General features: G+C 38.7%; 1 protein-coding gene across 3 annotated transcripts in view; it reads left to right on the forward strand.

The window, feature by feature from the left end:
- Positions 1-17,472, forward strand: part of ATOSA (atos homolog A) — a 48,023-nt gene extending 30,551 nt beyond the window's left edge. For all 3 annotated transcript variants that reach the window (XM_050309685.1, XM_050309684.1, XM_050309686.1), the window contains exons 2-12: positions 108-292; positions 1,112-1,314; positions 1,755-1,880; positions 2,153-4,004; positions 4,704-4,820; positions 5,770-5,849; positions 6,627-6,735; positions 7,585-7,743; positions 9,565-9,633; positions 10,461-10,660; positions 16,030-17,472. In XM_050309685.1, coding sequence (XP_050165642.1) covers positions 108-292; positions 1,112-1,314; positions 1,755-1,880; positions 2,153-4,004; positions 4,704-4,820; positions 5,770-5,849; positions 6,627-6,735; positions 7,585-7,743; positions 9,565-9,633; positions 10,461-10,660; positions 16,030-16,183 — 3,254 coding nt within the window. In that variant the 3' untranslated portion in view covers positions 16,184-17,472. The remainder of the gene's footprint in view (positions 1-107; positions 293-1,111; positions 1,315-1,754; positions 1,881-2,152; positions 4,005-4,703; positions 4,821-5,769; positions 5,850-6,626; positions 6,736-7,584; positions 7,744-9,564; positions 9,634-10,460; positions 10,661-16,029) is intronic.
- Positions 17,473-20,601: the final 3,129 nt, after the last annotated feature.

Genomic DNA, 20,601 nt, shown 5'->3' on the forward strand with positions numbered 1-20,601 from the left:
TCTCTCTCATTTTAAGTTGTAAATTGAAACAAACTGCAGGGTCAGCCAACACCTGAAAGCTTATTATACAGCAGATGTCATTAATTTTTGTCTTTTTGAAATGGCAGATACTTTGGATGAATACTTTGAGTATGAAGCTGAGGAGTTCCTAGTGTCCTTGGCCCTGCTGATCACGGAAGGTCGGACACCTGAGTATTCCATCAAGGGCAGGACAGAGGGCTTTCACTGCCCCCCAGCACAGTCGAGTCAGCCACCAACAACTAAGCATGAATGCAGCGACAAACTGGCCCAGGTATGGTGGGACCCATTTCAAGTGTCCTGGTGTGCATCCTTGGTTAAAGTCAGCCAGAACCCCAGAGTGCATTCACAGTTAAGCATGAGCAACAACTGCTGTCAGTCCCCCATTTAAAGGAGTATGTAATTCAGTATCCTACTAATAATAGATCTGTCCTTAAAATGAGAGATCATTAAGCCTTTTATCCTTGAACATGAAATTCTGCACGACTACCTGAATGCAGTACCTATTTGAGTCTTTATTATGCAGATGACAAGTGCTATACTTAGCATTCCTGGTCTGGGGTTTCTTGAGAGAAAATGTAGGCTGACTTACCTAACTTTTTGCTTTTCTAGGTGTTCTTGACAAGTTAGTGATCCAAAAAACACAACCACATCAAATCTAGCCAGTTTGTTTGGGAGTAAGTTTGGAGCATCCCATCTCCCAAGTAAAAGTTTTTAAGTCCTGTGGGAATTTGAGGTATATTCATGCAGAAATTAGCCTGCTCCAAGACACAGAATTTATAAAGATACTGCTTGAGTGTGTCTATCCAAGAAGATGCCTTGTGGAGAGAAAGCTACAAGGCAGCAAAGTGTAGTGGTTGGGGAAATGTATTTTTATGAGCTTTTTTAATTTTCTGCAAAAGTTGCTCAAATGGCAACTGTGAAGGATTTGTTAATTATTTTTCCTTTTATAGGATATCTGATTTGATGGAACCTGATTTACTTAATTCAACCCTTACTCTTTTCTAGTCCTTTGGAATATGTTCTTAAATTGGATTTAAATCTGGCTAGTATTTTTATGGCTTGTGTGTGTTGACATTTTTCTTTCCCTCAGTGTCGTCAGGCCAGGCGAACCAGATCAGAAGTTATGCTACTGTGGAAGAACAATATTCCAATCATGGTAGAAGTGATGCTACTTCCAGACTGTTGCTATAGTGATGAAGGGCCCACCACTGAGGGGAATGATTTAAATGATCCTGCAATCAAACAAGATGCATTGCTCTTAGAAAGGTGGATTTTGGAGCCAGTTCCTCGACAGTAAGTTGGATATTAGGATTAGCTGATAGTTGCAAGAATCTTGTCATGTTAGAGTTCTTAAAGTAATTGGTTAGTGGTTTTGAACTGGCCTTTGCAATGAGGACTGATCTAAGAAAACCACTGTTTACTAGTGAAATCTAAGCACTTCAGTTTTAGTTTTCCTGTGCTCAAACTTTCTGCAGTGCACATTGTGCAATGCAGAGTATGAAAAGCTCCTAGCTGAAAACTGTCCTTTTCATACATTTAACTTTTGTTATGTTAAATGGTGTAAATTCTAATGTGGATAAAACCAAATCAGGCTCTGAAATCTTCAAAATTTCATTATTTTGCTTGATTCAGCTATGTCTCATTTTCTGACTGAAGATCTGACAGTGTTCTAGTTCTAATAGTTCTCTGAATATTCTGACCAACATCCATGTATTTCTTTTTAAATGTCCTAGGAGTGGAGATCGATTTATTGAGGAGAAAACCCTTTTGCTGGCAGTTCGCTCCTTTGTTTTCTTCTCTCAGCTGAGCGCGTGGCTGAGTGTTTCACATGGTGCTGTTCCCCGAAACATCCTGTACAGGTATGCCCAGAACAGAAAAAAGCTCGTTTGCTGTTTGCAGATTGTTGCAGCTTGTCTTAAAATCATTCTTCTCTCCTGTTTTCCTGTTTGTTTTTAGAAGGTGCCACGTTGTTGGCCTAGTACTTTGGCAGTTTTATAGGATTCATATACTTTGCAAGTACAGCAGTTGCTGATGTCTCTAATGCTTTTTCTTAGACATCTGTGTTATGAAGTAGATAATTAAAGACTCTTCATTTAGCAAGGTCTGTAAATGCCCTTCTGTATGGTTCTAGGGTGAGCGCTGCAGATGTGGACTTGCAATGGACGTTCTCCCAGACACCCACTGAGCATGTCTTTCCTGTTCCTAATGTTTCTCACAATGTGGCCTTGAGAGTCAGCGTCCAGTCCTTGCCCAGGCAATCGAACTACCCAGTTTTGACCTGCAGTATTCACACCAACCTCAGCTTTTACGAAAAGCGAATGCAGGAGCGCAAGTTACATCAGCACAGCGACTCCAGTGCTGCACAGCAAGGCAGCACTTCCAGTCCGCAGTGTTTCCATGGGAAACAGACGTGGACAAGGACATCTGAAGGCCTACTTAATGGAAAAAAGATGCCTGAATTTACTACGTCTATCAGAAATTTAAAACTTTATCCATCTACCAGATTTAGGTCTGACTTTGGGGCATCGCACTCCAAAGTTCAGTGCTATAATGGTACAGCAGACAACAAGACACAATCTCATGAAACACCAGTCAGAACTCTGAAATCCTTTTCTCTAGTAGATTCCCATGTTTCAAATAGTCATTGCTCTCATCAGCCCACAGGAGAAACCAATCCTTTGATAGGCTCTTTACTTCAAGAGCGACAAGAAGTCATCGCAAGGATTGCTCAGCACTTGATTCACTGTGATCCAGCTACTTCACCAGTTGTTGCTGGACGTCCATTCAACACACATGAGAACATCTCGGCTACCCCAAAAGCTTTTCGGAGTACTTATGAAGATGAGAACTTGCCAAGGAAAGGCAAGGAGGCCTCCCCTGTTCCTACTGCCAACTTAGACAATGCAATACAAGAAGATGGTGGTGAAGGCAAAACTAGAGCAGTACCAGAGGTCACACTGCTCGATGCCCGTGTTCCAATGAACCACTGTGGCCGTCAGTCAGCAGGAGAGAGTAACCCCCTGATCAGTTCTCTGCTCCAGGAGCGACAGGAGGTGATAGCAAGGATTGCCCAACACTTGATTCATTGTGATCCAGCTACTTCTCACACTGCTGGACATCCATTCAAGGTGCACGAGGCGAGTCCAGTTACTTCAAAAATTTTCCGAAGTACATATGAAGATGAAAATTTACTGAAAAAAGGCAAGGAGCCATCATCTGTTTCTTTTGCTAAATCCAATTTTTCTTTGTTAGAAGACAGCAGTAAATCAGGGACAAAGACACCTGATACTCCCATCAGTCCTTCTAGGTTTGATGGAGAATCAAAAACTTCTCTGAAACTCCAAGCAAGAAGAAAATTGGTTTTAGCAAAACCCAGTGAAGCTGTCCAAAATGCATTTCATCAGACTCCAAATAAAACTTCTCATGCATTTAGTAACATTTACACATCATCATCATGTATTAAAGAAAATAAATCTGAATTCCTAGATAAATTGGAAACAATACATTCTGGTTATGCACAGAAAGACCAGATAACCAATAGAGTTAAACAGGGTTCAAATTCCAACAGCATTGATGAACAGATTTGCACAAATAAACTTAAAGAAAGAACAGTTGTTTGTGAGAACAATGGCACAGACAGTTTTAACAATTTACAGATAGATAAATGCAGAATACTTGAAGGTACAAAAAAAGCAAATGCGACGCCGGTATCTGACTCTTTGCACAAAAATGATCTCAAGTGTTTAGATAAAGACTCAAAAAAACCAAATATTTATGAGCAAAATACTCAGCTTATTAGTATTGAAAATTATTTAAGTAAAGACCATGACAGTTTCAAAAACAAAACCAAACAAGATAAAACAAAAACTGCACACGATGAGAATGAAGACCCAACAGGCCTCGATTTTCAAAGCACTTCTCAGAAGAAACCTACAGAAGACAGCATAGTAAAGTGCGAGCGGCAGAAGAACCCGGACGTGCAGGTAAATACATGGGGGAACAGACTAATTCCTGTAGCTGCTCTTAGTCAGAGAGCTTGTACCCTATGTCTGCTAAGGACCAAAATGAAGAGGGATTTAAGCCTGATCTTGTAGGAAGCAGCATGTTACTGTTGTCTTCTTGGTCTGAAGTAACTCAGGAAGAATTTCTTCACAGGAAGGGTTAAGCATTGGAATGGACTCCCCAGGGAGGTGGCGGAGTCACTGTCCCTGGAGGTGCTCAGGAAACGACTGGATGTTGCACTCAGTGCCATGGTCTAGTTGACAAAGCGATCAGTCAGAGGTTGGACCCAATGATCTTGGAGGTCTTTTCCAAACTAAACGGTTTTGTGTGATTCTGTAGCCTGGCCGGCAGTGCTTGCCCTGCACCTTCGTAAGTGTAACATTGAGAAGAACACGGTCTCACTCCACTTGTGGTTGACACTACAGTTTCCATAGGTTGTGAGGCATCCTGGTTTTTTGTAAACACGCCAGTATCTGAGTATGGTATGTGATCTTTAGTGAGCAGCCTGTGTAATTGTAGATTGAGTCAAGGGGAATTTATACTGAATGTTTCATAACATAACATGCTGGTGTGATGCAGATCCACCTGGGGCAGGAGTCTTCTCTGCTACAGCAAGCGTTATCGTGATGGGCCATTGAAATATCCCATTGATAACCTGAGTAAATTTGTTTTGCTGACAGAAGGCACCATCTCTAAAACACACAAATACGTGGCGGAAGCATAATTTTCGATCCCTGGATGGAACTTCAACCAAGGCTTTTCATCCCAGAACTGGACTGCCTCTGCTTTCAAGTCCTGTAAGTTATTGTTGAAATTATCTTTTAACTGAGAAAGAGAGTATTTTGTTATTATAATGTCTGTATATGGTATAAAACTTGACAAAATACCTAGGTGAAATGTGTGTGCTTACTTTGTGTCACAGTGAATAATATTCTTTTGAGTGGAAATTACACTTAAGTGGGAGTTAAATGAAGCAGAACAATAATTTTGGAAAAGAAAATATTAAAGAGATAGTTGTTGAGATCTAATCAAGATTAACAAAAGGTGGCATTAGAAAAGCCTATGGAAAAATGCTTTAATGCTATTTTAGAGCACAAAGGAAAGCATTTTGAAGATTTGTATTTTAAGTGTAAGTTAACATTTTGTCATTTAGGAGTTTTTGTGTGAGTTTTTAATACCTGATTGCCTATTATTCCAAAGCTTTTGTTTCTGTGAACAGTTTGTACTGTACATTTTTCAGCAACCAGAGATGTCATTGAATGACTTAGTGATACAAAGCTGCTGTGACAAGACAGACATTGGGGAACTGTTACCGTTCTTGGTGGGTTGTTGGGAGTTTAAAAGAAACAGGCAGTCCCAGTTAAAATTACTGAAGTAGTGACATTCTGTAATCAACACAGAATATGCTTTATTCTTTAATGCCTGTAAAGGCTGTCATATTTTCAGGGAAATTGGATGGAAATTGTTACAGCCTGTTTATTACTAACATTCTGTACTGTTCCAAGAGACATCAGCCTCCTGAATGTCTTTATTTAGGTACTTCCTGTTAATTAGAATTTACAGTCTCATCATTAATAATTCTAGAATTTTCTACACTAAGTTTAAAATGTATAGGAATTACTCTCTTCTGCTCTGTTTTTATAATTTTGTAATGTCATGAAAATTCCTGGCAAAATGTGCTTACTTGGCAAAATTGCCTGTACTAGCGGTTCAGTTTTCAAATTAGCATCTTCTTTCCTTCTTGAGGTTCCTCAAAGGAAAACACAGTCTGGGTGCTTTGATCTGGATTCATCACTGCTGCACTTGAAATGTCTGTCTGCAAGAAGGTATGTTTTATTTACCAGAAACATTAAGAATTTTGAGGGAGGCATAATGTATGTTCATACCTATATGCAACAACAAAACACATTAGCAAAGACAAAAATGCTGTTCAAAAGAATCCTTTACACAGGGCTTGGCAGCTGAGTTGTCCTGGGAGTTTCCAGGTTTGCACAACTCTGGGACATGACCATGGTATGAGAGCTGCTGCCAGAATGAATTTTGTCCTGTGCAGGAGTAGATATGCTGTCAGATACACTTGAATTTTCAAACAGAAAATAAAGTAATTTTTGATTCTTCTTCAACTCAGTGTTATTTGTGTGTTATATTTTGTTCTTAATGTTGAACATGTTAAGCATTTTACCTTAAATTGTTCAGAGAACTAAACTTTTAAAAGGAACCAACCGTGACGCTCTGTATGTTACTACATGTAACATAAACAGTTTTCAGTATGGTAGTTTGATGTTGGAAACTTCAGGATATGAGAAAAAAGTATCTGCATACAAGAGAAAATAATCTGATACTTTGGTTCCAGCTAATGGAGTTAATGAACAACCTAAATTTTTATTGTCCTTATCCCTTGTAATATAAAACTGGTGAAAATATTTTTTTCAGTTAACTAGAAATTTTTTGCTCAAGTATTAACAGGCAGTGTTCAACTCTTACTTCTTTAGGACAGTGTTGTGTAATACAGTAAGTAAATTATTCTTTCTAGAGCTGTGTATACCCAGAAGACAAAAGCAAATGTGTTTATTCTTTATATTTATTCTGTCTTTTTTTAATAGCCCACAACAATGTATAAATAGAGACGGTGATCCAGACAGCCATGGGAAACCATTTCTAAGTTCTAGTGCTCCACCAGTAACAAGTCTTAGCCTTCTGGGAAACTTTGAGGTATTGCATATTCTCTAGAATTCTTGTGGTATTTTTAGTATTCTTCTGTACCACTTTTAAAAGTACATTGCTTTGAATAATTCCAGCCTTGTTAGAATGTAAAAGTTCCTAACTAAATTGAATAAAATTTGTTTTAATTTCCAGCTGTAAAGGCACTTACTTCATGCCCCAGACATCTTCTATTTCAGAGAATCAGATACAATGAGTTGTTTAAGCTTTTATTTCCCACTATGATCAAGTTAGAAGATGTTCTGTTGCCCTAAATGAGATTTAATAACCTGTAATTGTTCATATTTATAATGTACTTACCTAGAAAAAAGGATTTACATTTTTCCTCTTAAAGTCTACTTAATATGTCACAAAAACTGTGTTAAATGAGTGTAGTGAACAGAATGTTTTTGAAGTGTAGTCTCCAACTCTTCACTTTATGTAGTATATCAAATTAACAGCAACTAACAGCTAGTGCATTAACAGGTTTTATTCTACTGTTTCGTGAAATATGGAGTTGAAGTTGTTGAGGAAAGTTACAGATTCTAGTTTGTTTGGGTTTTTTTTTTCAGTTAGTATACATCAAAAATCGTGCATAGATCCTACTGCAGTAAAGTTCTCTGTGGGCTTTTGCACCAGTTTCAGTAGGATGAAGCCAGGATTTGGATGATGCTTTCTCTTAAACCACTATCATCATACTGAACATTCTGCTGTTCATGATTTTTTACCTTAGTGTTGATTTTTGGCAGGTCAGGAAAGACCCAAGTTCTTATACAGATTTGTTTCCTTGTTTGCTGCTTATTTTTGCTGTGTTTTATTTGAGGCATTCCCAAGCTAAGCTGTATGTGTTTTGTTTTTCAGGAGTCTGTCCTGAATTTTCGCTTGGACCCACTTGGCGTCGTGGAGGGTTTCACAGCAGAAGTGGGAGCAAGTGGAGTCTTTTGTCCCACGCACATGACTCTGCCAGTTGAAGTGTCATTCTACAGCGTTTCAGATGACAATGCGCCCTCTCCTTACATGGTAAGTGTGTGGTTGGATTTATTTTAAATAAATTCTGATATGTGGAGGTGAAGAACAAAAGCTTGGCGAGTAGAAGGTTCAAGAAGTGAAGATTTGCAGGGACCTGGGTTATTTTCAACTGCCTATGATGGAGTTCTCTTGTTTTCCTTTCCTTTCCCTAACTAGTACTTTTCCTCTATTTCTCTGCCCCTCCATTCAACTGTTCCTGTCTTGGGATATTGAACGTATTTGTCTTCCTCTGCACTGCAGTGATCAACCCCTACCATTTCCTTTTATCCATCTAGCTTAAAATAGGCCATGAGGCAATAGGTGGACTTAATGGGATACATCTTGTTGTCCCAACAAGCAGCTGCCCTGGGCAACTAACCACTCTGCCCTAGTGGCCTAGGTGCAGCCCAAGGTACAGTTGCTGAGGGAGACCTTAGACTTTGGAAAGCTATTCAGCCCTTTCTTTTAAAGCAAATACTATCTGAGCTGTCCCGAAACGCGGCACTCTCACAAGCTGCATGGTTTGCTGATGTTTGCACCAACATGATATTTGTGTTCTCTGTCTCTGGGTGCTAATTCTGTTCCACATTTCTACAATGAGAGCACAAGTTTTGCATGTGTAAAAAGCAAACAGTGTCTTGTATGCTGGCACTGAATTAGAGGCTCGATTTGTTCTGAATGCCCATTAAGGAATCTCAGTTTTACCTAGGTGACAGATCCAATTCTCAGAGGTTTTCATATGTGTATATTTGTCTAATATATGGTAAAGGGTCTGTTTGAACATGTTAACTACAGCAACAAACACCTGATTATCCCAATATTTAGATTTTAAATTCATAGCAGTTACCATATTTCTGACCTTTGGTTTTGAAAAGTATTCAGAAAATGAAATTGCTTAGAGTTTAAGTAATGGCTTTGAATAAACTTGTGTATGTCTTAACCACTGCAAAGAAGTATCTGTTGTTTTGCTTTCATCTTTCTAGATTATTTCATGTGATTTTCCAGGAGGTGAAGGGATTCTGATGTTCCTCAAATAGTTAAAGTAGCATTGCTTATTTTCCTAGCTGGGTTTCATTGTTTCAGGCTTTCCCACATGCTCTAAATATGCTATTATGGCTGAGTCTCCCAGGATTAATACAGCATTTGTGTAGTGCCTCCATCATCAGAAACATTGTTCCTGTTTGTATAGCTAGTTTCTCTGCTTTGGGGTCTTTTTTCGTGGTTGGTTGTTTGGTGGTTTTTTTTAAGTCCAGAGCAGTGGGTTACAGCAGTGGTGCCCTGCAGGTTGATCAGATGTGCTCTGGGGCAGTACCTGAGGGAGGCCTCAGCAGTGTTTCAGCACCATGTGAGGCACTCGGGATCACAGCTGGTACAAAAACAGTTGTCGTTGTTCCAGAAGTTTGGATTAGAATGGAAGATTAAGTGCATCTGCTGCCTTTGAAAAGCAGAAATCAGTTCTGTGAGCTTTGGAGTGTTATTGGTGTGATAGTAGATGATACAGAAGCTGAAAGGAAGAGGCAAATCTTTTGTTTTAACTTACCAGCTGCATTGAGAAGAAAGCTCTGTTTCCTCATAGCTCCCTGATGTGAAAACTTGGATCTGATTTCAAGAGGAGAATGTACCCTTGTTGCACAGCTTTTAATGGTCTGCCAAAGTATCTGTAAGGCCCTGACTGTTGATTTTTAACTGCATCTTAAATGCATCGTCTTCTCTATTTTTAGTTTTTATACATTACTGATTGCATTTCAAATAAATATAATTACATGAATAGAACATTATGATTTGTTTCTCTCTCTCTGTGAACTAAATGTGTGTTTTGTTTTGTTTTTCTAGGGTGTAATTACTTTAGAGTCCCTTGGTAAAAGGGGTTATCGGGTACCGCCTTCAGGAACAATACAAGTGGTACGTACTCAGCAGATAAGGGTGCCTTGAAACCACTAATATCAAGAAAGTCATGCAGAGGAGATGAGGTTATTGGAGATGAGCATGAAGCTAGCAGTGGAAGTGTGCATCTCTGTAGGTACTGTAGTTATTCAAAATAGAAATACGTGTGTGGCATAAAAAAGACTCCCAACCTTTGAACCCATCTGTGCTCTGAAGAGACTTAAAATCAGTTAAAGGAGATTCAGAATACTTGGGGACACTGTGACTTTGGGGAAGTAATTAGGCCACAGTCCAAATCCTGAAATTCTTCTCAAGCGATTAAGATTGAATAATTGTATCTACATTTTGTAACACTGCCCTTTATTTGTAATAAAACCAGAAAGTAAATCACAGTCACTGCTTAAAATCAATGAGCTGACCCTTTCTTTTAAGAACCCAACCCAAGGTAACACATTCATAATTTCAGGTTTAAGAGTGGAACCCAGCCCTGTGCTTCCTTCCTGCAAGTGTGTTGTGTCTGGAAAACAGTGTAGACAAAAAGCTGACTGGAAAAAATAAACAAAAACGGGGATGCAGATTAGCAAAAGTAAGAGTAGTCGTATACTAGTGCTTCATTCAGAATACATTGTGCTTAGCATTATATTTAAAAATGGAAATTGCAAGTAGCTGCAGTGTTGATTAACAGGAAAACTTCACAATGTTTTTCCATAGAAGATTCTGTGTGGCAGGAGAAGCAAGTGCATGGAGAACTACTTTGGCAGATTGAGTTTGGGTTAGGTTTGTTGGGGTTTTTTTAAAATTTGTCATCTATAAAGAGTATATTATTGAGCTGTTTGTCTTTTCAGACCTTATTTAACCCTAACAAAACTGTGGTGAAGATGTTTGTGGTGATCTATGACTTGAGAGAAATGCCAGCTAATCATCAAACATTCCTACGGCAAAGAACTTTTTCGGTTCCTGTGAGACGAGAAGTCAAGAGAACTGTCAATAAAGAAAATAGTCAACAGACTGAAGAAAGGCTACTACGCTACCTCATACATTTGAGGTAAGCTCCTTGGAGTTAAACAAAACAAAACAAAAAAACAACAAACCCAACACAAAACCATACAAACAAACCCACAAAAAAAAAGTACCTGCCAAAATTTAATTGATCATTCCTTTCCCAGCCAGCCTTTCTGTATACAGACTTATTTGAAAAAAGGAATGCTTTTAACTTGGTCTTTAAGCTAGACAGGAGAGGAAGAAGAGCTAATGAATAATTTGGATTCTGCTTGGTAGAAACAAAGTTAACATAGAATATAAAGCTCTCTCTTGGCATTGAAGTGTTTTGTATAGCTTTGTAAAGCTTAAATCTTTTCTTAGCAGGAGAGATATTGTTCTGGCTGAATCAATGCACTTTTTCTGAGGCTAAAGGAAATAGGAAGTGTGGATGTTATATGGGCAAAAGCCAAACTAAGGATCAAGGTAGAGAAGGTACCCAGACTGCTTCACACATACCTCTTTACCAGAATAGCTTTTAACATGAAAAGCAGTCTTAGTTACCCCTAAAAATGCAGTGTTTAGTAGCAAAAACGTAAATACCTGTTTCATGATACAACACTGCTGATAATGCCTTTCACTTTATAAAATATTCACTCAATCTTCCTTAAATGATTTACAAAGCACTGCCTGAAACCAGACGCTGTGCTGCTGCTCTTGGGATGTTCTGGAGACTGCAGCTGGATACAAAGGAGGAATGATGGATGTACTCTGTCCTCCTGCAGTTTGCAGATTTTTTGCCTGCATTTTTGTTTGAACCAAAGCCTGTATGTGCAGACCCAGTGCTTTCACTGCAGCACTAGGAAACGCAGCAGTGGCTGACATTCTGAAGTGAGCAAGCAGAACAAAATGAAATATCTTACACTTCTCTCCTCTTCAGAATTACTTCTGCTACATATTACTTTTCCTATTTAGCAGCATTGATTTCTACCCAGCATACTTTTCAAACCCTTTGTCTAGATCAGTGATTCCAGGCCAAGCTCTCCCATGAAGTGAAAGTTGACAGTCATAAAAAAAAGTGTGTTGATTTACTGGAGTGTGAAAATGTGTGATAGTAAGGCTGTGGAACTGTGTTTTAATTATGAATTTTAACCTCGATTGAAATTCATCCTTTCAGGCCACACTAACTTGTCATGCCTAACTTAACCACCTTCTAAGAATTTTCTTTGGGGGTAAATTCTGAAAAAGTGTGTAGCCCCAGTAAAAGGCTCTATTCACTTGTAGTGTTGATCTATCTGTGCAGAGGAACTGGGGACAGGCACCAGCTGCAGCAGTGGGCAGAAGTCTGTGGCCTGGTGGGTCTGGTGTTCAGGCGTACATTGTGTTCCTTTCAGTTTCTACTTTAATGCGGTTTGAATGCAGGTGTGTTTTCTGCTCTGTCACTTTTTACAGCTAGAGGTCTTTTTAAAGAGCTTCCTATTTCTGATACCTGCTGAGAGACAGAAATGTAACCATTCTAATGCTTCTTATTTTGAAATACTTGTACAATTTAGCTCAGCTTTCAGCCCTCTGGTAGGAATCAGCTCATGGATTTATAATGTGTAATTGGAAATGCATCCACTTCTGACTGGAAAAAATCCTCTCACAATTATGATGCTTATCTGCTTACTTTGGAAAGTGAGTAACTGCAGAGTATGCCACAAGTTTTTTCTTCTGCAATGAACCCTAGCAGTGGGTCCTTTTTCATAATGTAAGAACACCAGAACTCCTTGAAATATTACAGTAGCTTATGTTGATCTGTCTTGTGGTTTATTATACTGAGCACTTATGGTTTTATGAAAGTTTCAGTTGTCCATTTAGTAACCTTCTTTACTAAAGATGGATTTTAATTAGTAAACCTTAAAAATATCTTAGTATATTAATGCATTGTTTTTTAAAACTTCATTTTTAAAAGCAGCAATGTTTCCTGAAACCCATTTCACTGAAAACTGATGCAAACCTAAAGGTTTTTAATAATTAAGATTTATTTTTGATTGTTGCTCAAGTTGACTTACAACAGCGTTTCAGTTATAGCTGCAGTCGTTATTGAGCACGAGCATCTTAAGCTTACATGTTGAAATTTTGCTCAAAAAAACAAATGAAGTCACCACCAGTGAGCTGCATTGTGGTCGCATCTGCTTGCGAGGCCTTAATCACAGTTGTCAGCACTCACATTATGAAAGCTCCTTTTCAAGTGGTAATTCAGCAAAAATGCTTGCATAGGTCTGGAGCTTAACACTGGCGGCCAGATTTTCTACAACAGTCTTTAAAGTGTCAGATTTATTGTATATGCAGCTTCTGCATGCAGTTCTGTACGTTTGAGATCCTGTTCAATACACCATTAGACTGTACTTGTACACACAGCTACACTATTGAAATACAAAATGTAGCTTGCACAGACAGCAGAGCTCTATTCGCTATTTAAAAAAAAAAAAATCAAGAGTTGCACCTGCAGTTTAAGTTGGTTTTTGAAGATGTTTTGGGGATAACTTTTCTGTGAAGCAATGATTTTTTTGTGTTGTAATTAAACCTACTTGAGCAAAAGAGCTGTGAATTCAGTTCTGCTTGTGCCTCATTTCTGCCTGGTGTTGTGAGGATGGTGACCATCCCTTGGTTTCTAGGTCACGTTCTGGCACCCTGTGAAAGGCAGTTAAACAGCCAACCTGCCCACAGCTCAGCGTTTTCCAAGGTTTTAAAGCTTGGTCAACAGCCTTAGTTACTGACACATTGCCAGGAATTGCATAGAGCACAATTGTTGTTGCTTAACAGCTAAACAGAGGTTACTGAAGGCTTAGTGGAGGATAAGCTTGAAACTGGTGGTTAAAAGTAGTGATTCCTCAAGGGGTTGAGAAACTTTTTAAAAAATATTTTCCTTATGTGACATATGTTACCTTTATTGCTGGAAGCTGAAGATACCTCCTGTTTATGATTTACCAGTTGCTTTCAATCTTTCTGGTCTCTTGCCATTTTTTCTTTTCTAGAAATTTGTATCCTTATCCTAATGATTTTCCTTAAAGATTTTATAGGTTGTGCTGTATAGTCTTTTCCACTTACAAAACATGTCTTGCTACAAATGTTTTTGTGATCATCCTGCTATATCCTGTTTCTGTGACTTAATAAAGTCACAGAAAATTCAAATTTTCAAATAAATTCAAAATTCAAATAAATTCACTCTGTGAATTTTGATAGCCTGTAAAATACTTATAGGGACTTGGTGCTTGGATTTATCATTTCTTCAGTAATATTTATCACTTTCTTTCCTCTGCCAGACTTTCTGGCTCATCTGATATTTTTGCATTTAAGCCTTCCTATATTTGTCTGCTGTTACTCTTCATGGGACATCATCTGTCAGAGATGTCAGGTTGTGTTGGTTTTTTTTTTTTAAGCTCTTACACAAAACTGCTGGAGCTGCCACAGCTCTGGAGCCAGTCTCATACTGGCCACTCCATCAGCACTTTCCAAGGCTGTAGTGTAATGGTTGTCTCTTGATTATTCCAATGTATTTGCATGTATAAAAAGCAACACTTCTAAATCCCAATTACTACAGCAAACGTGCCTAAAAGCAAAAAATTAGGTGATGGATGCAGAGATGAATCTCCCACTTATCCTTCTTCAGTCTTTGTGAAATGTCACTCTCAGAAACACCACGTTACAGGGAACCGTTATCCACTGAGCAAAGCGAGTCTTGCAGGATTATCACCAATACGAAACAGCAAGCTTCAGAAGTTTAAAAATAGACCTGCTGATAATTTTTTTGAAAGATTCATGTGTAAAATGGGAATGGAGATCTAATTTATGATGGTGCTTTGATAACTAGATGTATTCTATATGAATTAATTTCAGTCATACTTTTGCTGCAATAGACTTTTCAGTAAAATTTTTCCTTTTAAAATGTCTTATGAGCTACATGCTGAATTAACTGTTTGTGGTGTTCACTTTGTACCCTGTCCCTTTCACTCTTCCTTCTTGTGCTCTCCTCCAGAGTCCTCTCTTAAGATATCATCCTCTTCCCTTTGCCTACCAGGTAAAGGGCTTTCACACTGACAGCACTGAGCAAAGAAATAGTGATGGATGAGAGCTCTGTGGGAGCCAGTAGGAGTGTTCTGCTGGACCCTGCCACATTTAATGCCCTTGACAGCTGTATCTGGGAGAACAGAGTTTTCCTTTGTCTGGCTGTGGGGATGACTACAGGCTATTCTGCATCACTCCTCTGAACAGAACAGTGGCACGGAACCTGCCTTCCTCAGATGATGAAACCTTGATGGATCTTCCACAGTTGTTTGTCGTTCTCCTACTTCTCAGAATTTCAGTTGCATTATGGAGAGGTCTATTCTAGAGATACTACTTTTGCTTCAATGGGATCAATAAGTAAATGCCTATTAAAAAACTGTGCAGATTGTAATACTTGTGGTAATACAGCATGCACTGCTCTCAGCATTTGTAATGGTATCATTTTGTCATGACAACAGCAGTAGCTTTGCTGTTTCTGTTACAGTAGGAATGCATTTCTCCCTCACTGTGGCATAGTGGTAGGGGCATAAAGTTCAGTTGCCCTAAGAAATGCTCCTTGGGCTCTCCTGGCTTTCCTGGTTGAGGGAAGGAACTTAAGGAGTTCTGCCAGATGAAGACTATAGAATACAGTTCTCTGAAATGCAGATCTCGTCTCACTATATACAGTTGTTAAATCTCAGGAAAAGTGGAACTGACACATTCCTGGCAGGTTTGGAGGATGTGAATTAGGCTGTTTAGCTGCAGCATAAAAAATGAATGGGCCTAGGAATTGACTACTGTTTACTTTGGTGATTGGACCAGTGAACTGTAGTCTCTTTGAAATAGCTCCCTGTTCTGTGCAAAAAAACTTCTGTCTGCCTGCAGAGATCCCTGTACCTACTCCTTCTCAAGCTGGACTTAAATTTGGTGTGTGGTGCAAAGCAGTAGTAAACTTCTTAGTGTTCCATTCATAAAGACAGCAATGAAATATGTTAGCTAGCACTGAAATGTACATTTGATATGTATATATTTGAACCTTCCCTTTCGTAGGTGCTTAGGGTGCCCTTTGGACATCTTCAGGAGTGCTCACTGAAGAGCATTGTTTGCTGTTTTAGATTGCTGAGAGCTTTAATCATCAATGTACATAATTGTAGTCTGAACTTCAAATATTCCATGGCACTTTCAAAGCTTTGCACTGCAGTGGTGATTAGGAAGAGAACCTTTAAATGTCAAAAGAAACAAAGTAGAATAAGAGTGTCAGGTTATACTTTCTTCCATTTTTAACTGACTCATTTTGTTTGTTCAAATGTGTTTTGGCCTTAACATCTTAAAGGAATGCATTTTATTCAATAATAGTTAAAGATCAAGCTTTTGTTTTAGATAATACATGTATTTGTATCTTTTCAGGTTCCAGAGTTCTAAATCTGGAAAGATCTACCTCCACAGAGATGTAAGGCTCCTATTCTCTCGGAAATCCATGGAAGTTGATAGCGGCGCTGCATATGAACTCAAATCTTACACTGAATCTCCAACAAATCCTCAGTTTTCACCAAGATGCTAGCAAACAATGGCAAACTCAAGTATTCATTTTACTGTTGATTACTTCTTACAAGTGAAGATTGGTAGAGACAACAGTATAAAGTTAAGTCTGTAAAGGAATGAAAATAGCGCTCAAGAGAAAGAAGGTTCGATGTGATCCTGGACCAGTTTTTAAAAGGTTTCTGGAATGAGCTTTGTGTATTCCAAGTAGACTGGAAACATACTTAAATCTAATCTTTTTGTACTGTTTAAAACCACTTCATTGGATGTGTTGCAATAGCAAATTCCCAAGTTAGTTTAGTGTTTACACTTTTTATTTTATTTTTCAGTTATTTAATATTTAATGTTTCATTTAATACTCAAGTGATGTTTGTCTTTAGTGTTCTAATGTAGCATAAATCCTATGTAAAATCATACTATGTATTTTTGGCATTAATATTGAAATCTGAAATATATACAGATGTCTTTAATCTGTGTGCTGTTTTAAGTGATATTCATTTAAGTTATTGAAAATGGGGACAACAGGTGAATTTCCATAACATTTCATACTATGCAAGCATTTAGCTGCTTTTTTCTCTTTAATGGTACCCTTTTCCATTTTTTCTCATATACAGATTTAATAACACTTGTGACCATAGTGCAGATTGTTTATTTACTTATTCATGCATTCGGATCATTAGTTCAATTCACACTTTGCTCCCTTAATTTTTGTTTCTTTCCTTGAGGGCCATTTTAATTTTGCTTTCTTTACTAGTTTTTCTCACATAAAATTCACGCCCTCCCCCATTTGATTTCTCAGATTGTGTTAAAGGATGTACTGTGCAAACAAATTAGTATTTATATCTTAAATATATGCAAGAGCTATGAAACTTGTACTTTTTGTTTTATTTTTAGATGAGAAGGATCTTCATGTAATCCTAAATATTTTTCATAGGTCAATTCCATGTAGGCCACTAGGTGGCCATAGGAAGTTTTACTAGCAATGCTACACTGGGCATATGAATATTTTCCGATACGTGTGTGTATTCCTAAAAGAAAACACAGTCAGATGAACAGTTTATGCTAAGTGTTTAACTGTGTAACTGCGAGAAATAAAGTTAGAAGCATTTGATTATATTTGAGGTATATATTTAATAATGAAATTGAAGCTTTATGATGTTTGATGAAGACCTGAGTTTCTCAACCGTCTCACCTTGGTTTATATGTTTTTCTTTGCATCGCTGTAGGTTTTTAGAGTGTCAGTAATATGAAAGGTGACCTTCATCTTTGAGAGTGTAACACGGTTATCTGATAAAGACTCTGGAGAACGAATGGTTGTGCATCTTGTATATTCAGCACTGCCCTTAGATGAGAGAAGTCAGTGTATTGTGAAGTCTCCAGGAAGTCTGCCAGGGATCGTAAGGGAGACTGGACTTTCCAGATGATGCTTATCAACTATCATGTATATGCAAATGCCTGCTGCTACAAAAGGGCAAAGCTCAGATATTCGGGTCCCTTCCCCACTTAAACAGTATCTTCCCCTCAGTTACACCAGGTTTTCAAAGGTTACCTATCATTTATTTCATAGAGACTTGGGGAAAACTGTACAGAAAGACATTGTTTCCAGTTTCTAATCATTTGTGTGCCCTTTAAAACTGAGAAAAGGTTTCTTTTGCTAGCAGAAGAGTCAAATACCACTGTAGTTCTACTGTGTACAGAACTGGAGTCTGGACTAGTATATCAAGAATGTGTTCTAGTTCCTGTGTAGCAACTATTGAGTCATAAGCAAACAACATATCCTCAAAGTACTTATTTGTGTCATGATGCACAGCTGCTTGCATACTTGATGAAAAAAAAGGATGAGAAAAGGACACACTTTTCATTAAAAGTCACCATTTCCCTCTAGTAGATTAACCTTTTATTTGGCACTGACATTATGTAATGTTTGTATCTTGATAACCTTATTTAAGTAGATTTCTTCAAGCCATCTCCCTTCAGAGTAATATATAAATTTGCTTTGAACAGCAAAGAAGTGTGTATTTTGAACATGTTGTTCCTACAAGTCATGTCTAGGAAATAAATTCGTATTGTCTTAAATAGTCAAACTATGCTTAGCCCCTGTATGGATTTGGAATGAAAGTTAACTTAGATTATCTGAGCACAACTTTGATTTTACTGAGTCATTTTCCATTTACAGCTTGATCTGAGTAAACACTTTCCATTAAGGACACAACTGGAGAAAGGGTGAATGCTCATAAACTATTAACTAAATTCCACATGACCTTCTATGCACAGGCTAAGAAATGAGACTAGACTAATTTTTGAGAAGTCACTGGTTTCTTCTCTTTACTCAGTCAAATACTACTTGACCTTTTCACTATAAGCAATGAAAGCCATTTAGTTCTTGTATCTTCCTTCTCAGCCTTTTTTTTCCTTATCTAAGACAACCCCAGACTGTTCAGTCAGCCTTGCCTTGTAGATTTTATTTTCTGCACCTCTTGTCATTCTGGCTTTCTTCTTTTGGTCTGAATCAGTCTTGAAGTATCTCAGGCTGGACAGAGAACCTGAAGCAGAGCCTCTCTGTGCCAATCAGACTGGAAGAATTGGTTGGTAAGTCTTATGGATTAAAGTCCTCTTCATACATCCTGTTGTAATGTGTGGTTTTTCAGTGTCAGGAGGTGTCAACTTGCATTCATCTTGTTACCCAGTATAAGAGGTGTCCAACCTGCTGTTCTCCATTATGGTAGCTCTCCTTATGGAACTTTGTTCTCCCACTACCCAAGATGATATACAGTAAACACAGCATTGCTCTTGGAACAATTGATAGCCATTTCCAACAAAACTTGCATCCATCACATTAAAGTTTCATCATCAAGTTTCCCTAATTTGTGTGGGGAAGTGTCAGAGATTATCGTTTGTTACTAGCTACCTTGATGAGGCCAGATTGAACAGTGTTCTGAACATTGTTCAGTAATTTTCAGTAATGTTTCTGTGCCCCCTTGTCTTCATGATCTGCTTTAGATACACATCCTTGAAAAACTGATCTGGTTTCTGTAGGCTTTCTTGTATTTGAGGACATTGAAGAACTTGGGCTTTTCCTGAGGGTCTGAATTTACTTCCCATCCTTCCTCTGTGTTGTAGAGTTTGTACTTGTTCCGTTAAAGAAATAATTTCATTAAGGAACTGCTGAATCCTCAAAACTGTGTTTTCCCTCAAATTAATTTCCTATGAGAATTGAAGGAAATTCCTGAAGTTCGCATTCTTGTCTGCTCTCACTGCTTTGTTGTTCTGCTTCCTTTCAAAATCTACAAACTTCATCCTTTCTATGATCATTTTTCTAAGTTGTGCTGGTTTTTTACACCTTCAGACCATTCTCCCTGCTTTTGCTAGAAGCAAATGCGGCACACCCACCACTATCATGGCTTTTTCCATCGTTAGGCAAACAACACTAGTGTGTTCTGTGATTTTTGCTGTGCAATCTGTCCAGCAGTATCCTTTTCTGAATGAGGGATATGCACATTCCTTGGCTTCCTTGCAACTACACGATCCAGCTCTTTGAACAAATACCTGTTGCACAAAAAACCTGCTTCCAACTACTGCTTCGTGGGGCTTTCAGTACAATTCGACTGCTTCTGTTTTGATAGACTTTTCTGACCTGTCTCCTGGGGTCTTCCTGGAAGGACAGGCTATGGGAAAGTGGTGGAAGACGGTATACATACATTTTATATGGCAGAAGTGGGAGCACACATGCATTTAAGTACTAAGTAGAAGCCATACTTGCCATTCACCATAATCCCTGTATTTAGGGATCCCCAAACATTTATTATCGGCGGGCTGTTTAAACCCCTCCTTTATGCTCTTAAAGAGAGTCCAGTGGAGGTTATTGTTCAGCCAAGACAACAGTGAAAAGTAGATAGGGAGGGAAGAAAATACCCTGTATAACATGATACTGTGCTGTTAAGAAGTTCCAATGGACCAAGACCTCCTATCCTGCCAGCTGTGTCAGGGACTCAGGAGATCCTCGAATGCTGCTGCTGAGGAATCGGGTCCTCGTATTTTGATCACTAAAAGTAGCCAGAACAACTCATTTTAGCCAAGCAGCAAAGAGTCTTTTTTTTCCCCTTTACGCCGATGCTGGGCCGGGGAGGCCACACGGGGGGCGGTGTCGGTAACGAGGTGTTGGTGAGGGGGGGCCGCTCCCTTCAGGGAGAGGACCAGAGGAAATGGCCTTAAACTGAGACAGAGGAGATTCAAATTAGATATTATAAAGACAGAGGAGATTCAAATCAAATATTGTAACGACTTTTCCGCCACTGTTAGGGTGGTCAGGCATTGGAACAGCAGCCCAGGGAGGTGGTGCAGTCACCCTCTCTGGAGCTCTGGATGTGGCGCCGGGTGATGTGGTTTAGCGTTTACAGAGGCAGTGCGGGACTGGATGATCCTAAAGGCCTCTTCCAACCT

Source organism: Myiozetetes cayanensis, unplaced genomic scaffold (assembly GCF_022539395.1).
Source record: "Myiozetetes cayanensis isolate MyiCay16 unplaced genomic scaffold, myiCay2020 scf14, whole genome shotgun sequence".
Taxonomy (NCBI): Eukaryota; Metazoa; Chordata; class Aves; order Passeriformes; family Tyrannidae; genus Myiozetetes; species Myiozetetes cayanensis.